This window comes from Chaetura pelagica, unplaced genomic scaffold (genome assembly GCF_000747805.2).
Source record: "Chaetura pelagica isolate M959 unplaced genomic scaffold, ChaPel_1.0 scaffold56, whole genome shotgun sequence".
Lineage (NCBI taxonomy): Eukaryota > Metazoa > Chordata > Aves > Apodiformes > Apodidae > Chaetura > Chaetura pelagica.
In genome coordinates this window covers 79,466-91,583 of record NW_009953792.1, presented here as the reverse complement: position 1 = coordinate 91,583, position 12,118 = coordinate 79,466, and the positions used below count along the sequence as shown (strand labels likewise).

General features: G+C 44.8%; 1 protein-coding gene across 1 annotated transcript; it reads left to right on the top strand.

The window, feature by feature from the left end:
• Positions 1 to 221: 221 nt before the first annotated feature.
• AAMDC (adipogenesis associated, Mth938 domain containing) lies at positions 222 to 7,053 on the top strand. Its single transcript, XM_010001054.1, has 3 exons — positions 222 to 353; positions 5,221 to 5,316; positions 6,913 to 7,053. The coding sequence occupies exons 1-3, from the start codon at positions 222 to 224 to the stop codon at positions 7,051 to 7,053; spliced, it is 369 nt and encodes a 122-aa protein (XP_009999356.1).
• The last annotated feature ends 5,065 nt before the right edge of the window (positions 7,054 to 12,118 follow it).

The following is a 12,118-nucleotide window of genomic DNA, read 5'->3' as shown; positions in this document are numbered from 1 at the left end:
TGATTTGCCCAAAATCTTGCACAAAATCCCCAGGAGGACTGGTAATTCAGCAAATCTGCTGATGTTCAGTTTGCTTGTCCCAAAATCAGATGGATAAAGTCTGTAATAGTGTTTCCTTCCTATCTTCTTGGGGCAAGGACAGAATTTTCTGGTTGTATTCATGTGTTAGCCTGATGTTATGTATTAAATATCCTTTTTCCAGACTTTGGTTCAGCTTTGTGATGTCTTCCCCCGAAATTGCTTCCCTTTCTTGGGGTCAGATGAAGGTGAAAGGCTGTTCCACGACTTACAAGGACTGCAAAGTGTGGCCAGGAGGAAGCAGAACCTGGGACTGGCGAGAGACTGGGACTAATGTAAGTTTGCTCTTTACTCTCCAACCTGCATTTTAAACAGGACTCTGAAAATGGTCCAGAGAAGAGTTGTTAAATCCCCAGCCAGAAATTCAGTGAGCTGCCTTTTGTGTTCATCTAACTGTTAAATTAAGAGTTTTCCTGGGAAGAGCTGAGTGTGTGTTTCAGAAGTGACTGAGGCTGGAGGACTGCAGAGATACCAAGTCCTAGGGGTAACAGGGTGTGGTGACTCTTCCATCAGTCCTCACAGCTACCCTGACCAGATCACTCTCACATACCTTAGACCTCTCAAACAGCACTCTGAGTTTGATGAAGAGTGTAGTTGTCATAAGTTGCTGGTAACAACCTTTTTTCAGACTGTAAACAAAAGTTGTCTTGAGCCAGAGAGGGGAAAAAAAAGTTATGGGAAGTGAAAAGAAATCAACAGTAACTGACCTTATGTGCTTGGAAGACAACAGTGCATGTGTTTTACTGTATAGCCTTTTTCTTGGGGTCCTTTGTACTTAGTTCACAGGAAAAATATGCAGATGCAGTGTCAGATGCTCTAGTTTCTCTGTGAAAAGTTCACAGTCTGGCTAACCACACAAGGGCTTCTCTTGGTAGCCATGTCCTAAATGCTTGCTCTCCCAGTTTTTAAACTTTCATAGAATCATGCTGTCAGAATTGTGTAAAACTAGATGGAATAGTATTGACATTCCACATTTAGAAGCAGCATAACGTCTCTTGCATTAGGAACCTGCTGGTAATTGTCCCCCCTATGAAGGCTGTAGCTGTAGTGGCTAGAAAAAAAAATAAATCACAGAATCATAGGGGTTGGAAGGGACCTCAAAAGGTCATCCAGTCCAACCCCCCCTGCCAGAGCAGGGTCACCCAGAGCACATCACACAGGAAGGTGTCCAGGCAGGTTTGAATATCTCCAGAGAAGGAGACTCCACAGCCTCCCTGGGCAGCCTGGCCCAGGGCTCTGTCACTCTCACAGGAAAGAAGTTTCTCCTCATGTTGAGGTGGAACTTCCTGTGTTGTCATTTGGTGCCATTTCCCCTTGTCCTGTCACAGGCACCACTGAACTGGCCCCTTCATGACACCCACCCTTCAGATATTTATAGACATCAATAAGGTTCCCTCTTAGTCTTCTCAAGACTAAACAGCCCCAGGTTTCTCAGCCTTTCCTCATCAGACAGATGTTCCAGTCCCTTCATCACCCTTGTAGCCTCCATTGGACTCTTTCTAGCATATCCCTGTTCCTCTTGAACTGGGGAGCCCAGAACTGGACACAATACTCCAGGTGTGGTTTCACTAGGGAAGAGCAGAGGGGGAGGAGAACCTCCCTCCACCTGCTGGACACAGCGTTTTGACATAACCGAAGGGCAGAACCTTTGGTTTTGTACCTTCATCTATAAACTTGGGGTAACAGAGTTGTCAGATTTCAGTTTATATGGAGTATATGATGCCAAGAGAAAAGTAGTGCTGTCATGCAAAGATATCTGTACACCACAGGGTGAAAGATAGCTGTGTATGTGACTTTTCCTTAAAAATACTTCAATTATAGATTGATCATAAAAAATGAAGTTTGCTGTTTGGATGGGATGGTTTATGTGGTGTGAGGTCACTTTTGTTTGTTTGACAATATTGTTTCTGTACACCACAGGGTGAAAGATAGCTGTGTGTGTGACTTTTCCTTACAAATACTTCAATTATAGACTGATCATAAAAAATGAAGTTTGCTGTTTGGGTGGGATGGTTTGTGTGGTGTGGGATGTCACTTTTGTTTGTTTGACAATATTGTTCTCCTGGTTTATGTGCACATATGACTGAAGAAGCAGGGCACTATCTGAAGAATTCCAAGCTCAATCATCTTGACACTCATTCTGACCACTTTGGTTTCAAATTATAACCACCTACCAGCATTTAAGAGGCCATGCTTTCATTTTAAAGTTTGAAACAATGGATGTCTTCAGGTGACAGGGAAAAGTTCTAACTCCATAAAGATTCTTAGAGAAGTCCTCCCAGCTGAAACAAGGAGTCTGTGTTAAAATAAAATCATAGAAGGGGGAAAAAAATGGGTTATTTGGAGAGGTGGGTTTTCTGGCATCCTTTTTATATCATCAGGAAGTAAAAAATACTATTTAGGATTTGCCTTATGTAGGTCACTTTTAAAGATCCTGCTTTAGGTCAGTTCTGTGCCCTTTGCAGCTGTAAGGAGTTAGGTGACTTGCTTTAGAAGTGAATAACAAGCAAGAAACGTGAGAAGAGAACTGAGCTTTCCTGGACTGCATCTCCAGCTCTAGAAGAACAGTAAAAAAGTTCATCCAGTCAGCACTGGAAATAGTAGGATTCACCAGGTGTATTTTCTGCATCTTTCAGGCTACAGAGTGCCTGCTTGCTCCGAGTATGTTCTTCCTGAGGGTAGGTGGAGCTGATGTTTGGGACATGAGCAGTTGCTGGTCATGTCCCACACTCTAGTTGGGAATAAATGGCTTCCTTTCCTTCTCTGCTATCAGCCTCCTGTCTTGTATGTAGCTCTTCCATCAGGAAAATGGTATAACTGGCTTTGCAAGGTTCTTTAGCTAAGCACAGGTTGTTATGATGGCCTTAACCCTTGGGGACAGAAGGCAGCCTCCCTGGCTGGCTGCATTACAGTGCCACCTGCTAACAGGAGAAAAGAATCAGGAATCCTGAAAGGAAAATCAGAGAACAAAGCACACAAGAAATTCTGCTGCCCTTCCTCTTTCCCTGCAGCTGTGAAATCAGCCATCACACAGTTCTTCCCTCATGTTACATTTCCTTTAATGACACTGGTTTCCTACAAAACGTGTGGAAGCCTCTGCATCAAAAGGTTGTGTGTAACCAAATAGATTGCTGTTGTTCATGGCTTTAACATCTCAGGGGTACTGATCATATGACAGCAAACCTGCCCCAGCAATCTAATTATTTGAATGGCAAAAAACCATACAAGTGCTTTTTCTCTGAGTCTACTTTAAACCCCCCAAAGGAGAAGCATTGCCTCTCCTATCATAAACACTCACTTGCCATGTTTTGGTCTGAGAAAGCCCTGCATGCTGAAGTGACCTCTGCATTCCAGGTATGGGTATCACACTGAAGTGGATAAAGGGAACACAGCTTGGAGTGCCATAAAGGTGAACCATCCACAGTGCTGAAATTCCAGATATCAGCCAGGCTAAAGACTTTCTAGTGGGATAGAGACCTGTTGGAGAGGGTCCAGAAAAGGGCCATGAAGATGATCAAAGGGCTGGAGCAGCTCTGCTCTGGAGACAGGCTGAGAGAGTAGATTGTTCAGCTTGGAGAAGAAAAGGCTCTGGGGAGACCTTAGAGCACCTTCCAGTGCCTGAAGGGGCTCCAGGAAAACTGGGGAGGGGCTTTTCACCAGAGAGGGCAGTGACAGGACAAGGGGTGATGGTTTTAAACTGAGAGAGGGGAGATTGAGGTCAGACATCAAGAAGAAATTCTTCCCCATGAGGGCAGGAAGGCACTGGAACAGGTTTCCCAGGGAGGTTGTGGCTGCCCCCTCCCTGGAGGTGTTCAAGGCCAGGTTGGATGAGGCTTGTGCAGCCTGGTCTGGTGGGAGGTGTCCCTGCTCATGGCAGGGAGGTTGGAACCTGATGATCTTGAAGGTCCCTTCCAACCTTAACCATTCTATGATTCTATGATATGTTTAACCCACCCACTGGACCTGGCACTCTACTGTAGGTTTCCCTCACCTGCAACTTTAGGAGCTACTGTGGTCATTTCAGCTTGAAAAGTCTTGCCCTGTCCAGCAAGCTGAAGCATTGACAGGGCTGAGAGGAGAACTTTGACACCCTGGGAGAAGCTGCAGCATCAGCTGCTGATGACTTGGGCAGGGGAAGAAGAGAAGAGGAGCCAAGGACATCAGAGAGTAAAACTGACAGACTGATGGTGCAACAGAAGCCAATTGTTAAGCTCATGCTTTGACTTAAATTCATTGGAAGACTGTAGTATTTTCTGGAAGCATAGGGGGTAAACCATAAAAATATTCTCCAGAAGTTCACCGTGGCATTTCCTACTTCAAGGAAGAAATTCATCTTAGTCCTCTAAAACAACTTAAGAATCTTAAAAAAAAAAATAATGTATTTATGCTTTAAAAAAAAGGCACACCACAGAGGGGCCAAATCCTAGCCAGGGGTTGTACAGTGTCTTACTCTTGGCCATGTAGAGATACATTGAAATTGAGTCTGGGGAGAGAATTAGGGTGACATAATAGTGTTTTATATTAACATTATAGGTGTATTTATGGATCTGTATGTTTAAAACATAGTAAACGGATGTAATTCCTTAAAAACTCAATCAACATGCTGTGAAAGTTCTTTTTCCCTTCAAGGAGTTTAGTTTCAAATATTCCTTTCTCAAAATTCAGAATAATGCAGAAGTTGAAACTGTTAACTCAAATGAAGCCAACCACTATGGTTCAGTCCTCTCCACTCAATGAGATTTGCAAAGTAAACAAGGAAAGAATTTAATCATTTTAATTATTTGAGGAGGTCTTTGCAATTGAAAAATGTCATAATGTTGCAATTTATTGATCTGACTTTTAGTATTTACAAAAGGCTTGCTGTTAGATGTTTTAGAAGTGTGTAGTTCATCTTTTAATTAACTGATTAATAAATAATAATCTTGCCATCAGTTGATGAATTATCATCTTTTATCTGCACATAAAATACCTTTTTTAATTACCAGTGTTATCTTCTGTGTGTATGCAGAAAAGGAGGTTGTGTTACATCTTGGTGCTGCTAATTTACCCTGCTGCTCTGTGGGCAGTTTCAAAACATACTGAGGAAGCTGTCCTGGTTGCTGCTGTCAGTACAGACTGTTGTTTTCCTCCCCTGACACACAGCATTCTCCAGGAGTGCAACCAGCTGACCTTGAAGAAGTTGTCAAGAAGGGTGTCAAAACCATGGTGATTGGTCGTGGCATGAGTGAGGCTTTGCAGGTAGGTTTTTGTTCTGTGATAAACATAAACTAGAACTGTTTGTTTTCTTTCTTCCTCTGATTAGAGGGGGGGGAAAAAAATCCATTTAAACTGAAAGGTCAGACATCAGGAAGAAATTCCCCATGAGGGTAGGAAGGGACTGGAACAGGTTGCCCAAGGAGGATGTGGCTGCCCCCTCCCTGGAGGTGTTCAAGGGCAGGTTGGATGAGGCTTGTGCAGCCTGGTCTGGTGGAGGTGTCCCTGCTCATAGCAGGGGAGTTGGAACCTGATGGTCCCTTCCAACCTTCACCATTCCATGGTTCCATGATTTACTAAGAGGGGAGAAAATTCAGGATGCTGAATTCACATGACTGAACTCCTGCCAGGAGCCCCTCTCTTTCTGCAAGAAACATGATTTGAGCTCCTCTGTATTAGCATCCATATCAAACAGTAACCAGGTTTATGTTCTGCCATTAAATTTAAATATGGAGCATATTTTACAGTGTTATTATCATAGAATCACAGAATGGTGAAGGTTGGAAGGGATCTCAAGGACCATCAGGTTCCAACCCCCCTGCCATGGGCAGGGACACCTCCCACCAGCCCAGGCTGCACAAGCCTCATCCAACCTGCCCTTTGACACCTCCAGGGAGGGGGCTTCCACAACCTCCCTGAGCAACCTGTTCCACCACCTTCCTACCCTCATGGTCAAGAATTTCTTCCTGATTTCTAGCCTAAATCTCCCCCCTTTTAGTTTAAAAAGGGCAGGTTGGATGAGGCTTGTGCAGCCTGGTCTGGTGGAGGTGTCCCTGCTCATAGCAGGGGAGTTGGAACCTGATGGTCCCTTCCAACCTTCACCATTCCATGGTTCCATGATTTACTAAGAGGGGAGAAAATTCAGGATGCTGAATTCACATGACTGAACTCCTGCCAGGAGCCCCTCTCTTTCTGCAAGAAACATGATTTGAGCTCCTCTGTATTAGCATCCATATCAAACAGTAACCAGGTTTATGTTCTGCCATTAAATTTAAATATGGAGCATATTTTACAGTGTTATTATCATAGAATCACAGAATGGTGAAGGTTGGAAGGGACCTCAAAGACCATCAGGTTCCATCCTCCCCTCTCTCAGTTTAAAACCATCACCCCTTGTCCTATCACTGCCCTCTCTGGTGAAAAGCCCCTCCCACTTAGATTAGGTTATGAACCAGGTTTCCAGCCTGCTCTAAGTACTTTGATAATTAGGCATTTTTGTTACTGATGTTGGCAGGTGTCATTTCAGCAGAGTAACCAGCCACAGACACCTCAGGAGTGCTGAGCTTCACTTCATGAGAAGCAATTCTTTAGCTTTTTGGTGAGATGAGTGCTACCTTATTTAGATTAATTACCTTGAGCTCCGGTTCTGTTTATTTTTGTTTGAAAAGGCTTCATTTTAAAGGTGTTGAGGAGAAATGGGAGATGTGTATATAAAACCAGCTTTACTGCAGAGAAAAAAAATCAATCTTAGAAATATCTGAGTATATTTACTAACATAAGGCATCAGTACCTGTTTTTCTTTGAGTGTGAGGAGGAAAATACTCTAATACTTGCTCTTCCCATTTCCTTTTCTCTTCTGAGGTCCCACCATCTACTGTGGAGTATCTGAAGAAGAACGGGGTTGACGTGTTGGTCCTGCAGACGGAGAAGGCTGTGGCAGAGTACAATGCCCTGGCTGCTCAGGGTGTCAAAGTGGGGGGAGTTTTCCATTCAACCTGCTGAAGTGTTGCTGCTCAGAGTGCCCTCCCTGGCCTACACCTCCCTGCTGCATCAGGTTACAGCCCAGCATGGGCCTACAGGCCAGGGCTTTTGTGCCCTGCAATCCAAAATGCAAGGAGAGTTTATTAGTTCAGGATTTAAACAGAGTGCTCACAAAATCATTTCAATATAGAACTGTTTCCATACATCCTTGAGGTTGGCCTAGTTTTCCTCTGAAGACTGTCTGTGTTCTGGGTACTTTTAACCTGTTGGCTAAATTAAGATACTAGGTTGTGAGTCCTTTTATTAGGAGATGGCCTGAAGTTGCATGATTGGCTGTTGGAATGCAGCCATAAAATATTTGAGGAGTACAATCAAGCAGTGGTAAAGAAGGACTTCACCACCACTCTATAAAGAAGTTAAGAATAAAAGAAATGAATAAGCAAACCCAGAACATACAACTTTGCACTCCAGCTGGTGACTTCAGCCAAGATATTGGCTACACAGATCTGTGAGGATGCAAGAACATCACATGATTTAGCATTTTTAAAGTTTACAATGAACCTGGAGAGTGGAATAATACAAATAATCTACAGGGAATAAACAAAATTGAGGCCTTAAAGAATTTTCCTGTTGATTGTGAACTGTGAGGACTTGAGTTGTGCAATACAGATCTATTAAAAAAGTCTCTATATGCTTAAAAGTCATCAGATTTGTCACAAAAGTAGAGTTGGCAACACAAAATGTTAGGAAATCAGTCCAAATTTCTGCTGGCAAACTGGGGATGGATGTGGGAATTCTCACTGGTCATCATCCATTATCTGATGATATAAACCTTGTGCCAACAAGTGTATTTATTACACTGAAAACTGGAGAAGTGAGATAGTTGCTGTTCTTGGTGGGCTTCTGTTACTGGTACCAGTTTCAGTGAGCTACACCAGGCTCACTGGATCTGTGATCTGGTTCTGGATCTGTGCATGGTCAGTGTGTTAAGGAAAGTCCAGAGCTGGGCTGTGCAAGCCCTGGGGCACACAGAGCAATCCCAGAGGTAGCAGAGGGGCTTAGATTGCTCTGGGAAGGCAACAACTTTCCCAAGACCTACAAATAACCCTTCAGAAAATGCCACCTTCTTGTTCTGTTTATTTCCTGTGGTAATAATTGAAATATTTTAATCTGCTAAAATAGAGTGTGGTGTAAGAGCAAAGGGAAAGTGAACACTTGGAAATCTGAGCTTGCAATCTCCTCAGTGGAGCAATGTTTTCTATTAGTGTATCAATAATATTTGAGACAAGGTTTTACCTAAACCAGCAAGAACTGCCCCTCCTGCTGCAGCTGTGTGCTCTGACACAGCAGCCAGGATCGTGCTGCTCATAATTGCTGGGACATCATTCCAGTTCATTTGCATGGTGTGAAGCAGAAGGTGACCCACTGACCCTGGAAGGCTGTGTCATCCCACGGGAGCACCAGTAGAACCAATTCCTACCAATCCACGGAGCGTGGAGACTTTTTGCATTCAATGTTGTTACCCTGTAGCGGGGGGTGGTTGATTCTTTTGATCGCAGTCGTGTCTTGGCATTAGTTCCTGAGGTTTTGGAGCTGGAGGCAGCCTTGAGTAGGAAGGGGCTTCATAAGTCTTGTACTGAAAGGACAATCCTGGTTTCCTAAGTGCTGCAGTACGTGTTGGAAGGATCTGAGCAACCACCTTATCTTTCAGCTCCAGGTTTTTGGTTTATGTTGTTATATTTTCGTAATAATGATGAAACTGCATTGAACAAAACTGCTCAGCCCAGCTCCTGCACTGGAGACAAACACGGTGGGTTCCTTGCGCTGCTGCGTGTTTTCTCCTCCCAAAAAGAGCAGGAGAGGGGTGGAGCCAGTTTTGCCAGGTGACTTCCAGAGGTGGGTCCTACCGGGCTTTGTGCTGCAGCCTCTTAATTGTTCCTTTCGTTTGGCAGCCTGTAGGACACAGAAGGTTCCACTGACAGAACGGGGAGCTGCAGCCTGCAGAGAAACCGGTTTCCCTTTTGAAAGGTAAAGCACCAAGTTCTGCTACCCTCGCTACAACATTTTGGTGTCAACGAGGGGATAATCTGCTGCAAGTCTTTTCCATCCCTATTTGCTGTTCCTGCCCTGGTCACAGCTTCCTGAAGTCAGTTCCCACACAAGTGGCTGGTCCACTTGGGCTGCTCCAGTCACCAAAAGCCCAGATTTCCTCCTTGGTGCCTGAAATGACTTTGCTACATGGTGGGAACAGCTGGGACTGATTCATCAAAAAAAAAAAAATATTCACCCGGAGCTCAAAGCTTCATTAAATCGCTGCTTTCAGCCAGAGCCAGAAATAAATTGTTAAAATTATCAGGCTCATCACCCAAATCATGGGAGTGTACTTTTGCAGGGCAGGATTTCTCACCCCCACACACACACATTTCTCTGCCTCTCACCAGGAACTCGCTCTCCCGGTGGGCAGTGAGCCCCTCACCCCAGGCTCTGATAAAAGCAGAGCCAGGCTGGGCTGGTTGCCAGGAGGATTCCACCCAGCTGGGCTCATCCCCAGCCCTTATCTTTGTGGAGCAGCCCATGTGAGCTGGCAGCCAGGGGGAACAAGCCACAGAACAGCTCACAGACACACCAAAGCAACACGACCAGCCTTTCTCAGGGACACCAGGCAGCCTTTGTGCAAAGCCTCGTGGCTGGGAGCTTCCTGACTTGATTTTGAAGTCCCCGTTCACACTGTGTTGTTACGAAGATGAAAAGTAGAAAGGCAGCCAGCTCCCCAATTCTTGATGCTTGGTGGTAACAGACTGGAGAGAAATGAAATTAAAATGGTGATGGTATCACTGGCCTGGTCAGAAGAATTGAGGAATTATGAGGAAAGGCTGAGAGAGCTGCGTCTGTTGAGCCTGGAGAAGAGAGAAAGGATCTCTCCATTGCTTATAAATATGTAAAGGGGGTGTCAAAAGGATGGGGCTCTTCTCAGTGGTGTCCAGTGACAGGACAAGGGGAAATGGTCACAAATGGGAATATGGGAGGTTCAACCTAAACGTAAGGAAGAACTTCTTTACTGTGGGGTTACAGAGCACTGGAACAGGCTGCCCAGGGAGGGTGTGGAGTCTCCTTCTCTGGAGATACTCCAACCCCACCTGGACATGTTCCTGTGGGATCTGCTCTAGGAGATCCTGCTCCAGCAGGGGGTTGGACCAGATGATCTCCAGAGGTCCCTTCCAACCCCAACCATTCTGTGATCCTGTGTGTGAGAAGCCAAACAAGCAAGACAGGCATCCAGAGGTGACCCATCTCCATGAGCTGGAACCCAAGATGATGTCATACGGTCCCGTTTTAAATGCATGCCCAGTTCTTTCATCTTCCAAAGAACTTGCTTTGTATTTCTGCACTGAGTCCATCCACCCACTTCATTTTTCTGTCCATTTAAAACAAGATACATAAAAGCCACACCAGGTTTGAGTAGATATCTCATAAGCTTCAAATTTTGTGCCCAATACATTCATGCATTGTTTTAAGGGTTCTTGACTTAATAAATGCATCATTTATTAGCAAAGTTCTAAGAATTGGCCTCATGAATTTCAGTGGACCTGAACAAGCCGATTATGAATTTCCCATCAAAGCACTCAGAGCCAGGCTTCCCACACACACACAGATGCCACTTGTAATTAAAGCTAAAAAGTTAATGGCAATTAGGCCAACACATTTTCAAACCACTAATTACACCCTTTTTTTTCTGAGTGTTCAGTCTTTTCCTCTCCCTGCCAGATTCTTGACCCTCTTCCCTTATGCCCAACTCGGAGGTGAACCACACGGGGCAGCAGTGAGGGGTGTCTGAACATGGGTCTGTTGTAGCAAATTATTTGCCCTTGCTTCTTGCTCCACCTCCCTGTGGCTGCAGCTCTGCCCTGGCATCATGTTCCTCCACCTGCAAACAGCTGAGGGACCAGAATCTCCCCATAGTTGGGTGATGGTGATCTGAAGCCTCTGCTCCCTCTCCAACAGAAATCATAGAACACCAGGCTGGAAAAGGACCTCAGGGATCATCTGGTCCAACCTTTTTAGGCAATGAAAGATGCAAATTATCTTTGTCCATGAGTACAGCCCCTTTTTCTTTTCATTCTGAGATCAATCATCTTTTAGGTTGTTGCAGTGCAGGAGTCCAACACTCAGCCAAAATGAAAGGACAAGTGGTGAACAGCTAGAGATGCAAGCAGGAAAATGGGGCATTCAGCCCTGAACAGACCTTCCCTCAGCCCCTGGCTCTGCTCTGCCTACCAAAGCATCAGTCCTGCCCTGCAGAGTATCAGCACCACTTCATCACAAGTCTTTATTGGGATGACAAGCTGCAGAAATCCTGGTGAACAGTAAAACAGAGAGAGGAGGGAAAAAGTCTCTAACGAGGTACAAATCATGAAGTATCCACCTGGCCACAGCTTCATAAGAGAACTTACTGTGAGAGTGACAGAGCACTGGGACAGGCTGCCCAGAGAGGTTGTGGAGTCTCCCATGGGATCTACTGTAGGTGATCCTGCTCTAGCAGGAGGGTTGGACTAGATGATCTTCAGAGGTCCCTTCCAACCCTGATGACTCTACAACCACGTACATCCCTCAACTGAGGGTGCCCAAGAGAAGCCAGATGGTAACAACATGGCTGTTAGACATACAGGAGGTTTTCAAAGCTGTGCCCTCAAGGTGAAACACCAGGAAGCAGTTTAGAGCAGCAGCACTAAAAATGGATTTTTGATTCCAGAATACCTAGAGCAGCCTAACTGGCTTCCAGTTACGAGCCTTCAGATCACAACCTGTCAGTACTAAAAATATCACAAAACACTTGCAGGAATCTCTTCTTAGCCCAAGACCACGTGGGCACGTGTGTTCACTCATTTAATAAAGAGGAAACAGATTAGCATGAATTTTCCAATTTTATTCTAGGAAAGCACAGGGATTTTGTGTCAATATTTACACTGATCTCTGGACACTTTTGGTTTTACATTTGTTTTATGAACACTGGTAACATTTGGCTGCTGCACTACAAGATTTTTTTGCTCCTAGAAATTCCTACCAAAGGATTATTACAAATCACAGG

Bases quoted from the DNA above. Each gene is read 5' to 3' on its own strand.
- AAMDC (XM_010001054.1), top strand. From the start codon at position 222: ATGTCTTCCCCCGAAATTGCTTCCCTTTCTTGGGGTCAGATGAAGGTG. The intron at 354-5,220 runs GTAAGTTTGCTC...CCTGACACACAG, and splicing joins GGCGAGAGACTGGGACTAAT to CATTCTCCAGGAGTGCAACC. The intron at 5,317-6,912 runs GTAGGTTTTTGT...TTCTCTTCTGAG, and splicing joins GCATGAGTGAGGCTTTGCAG to GTCCCACCATCTACTGTGGA.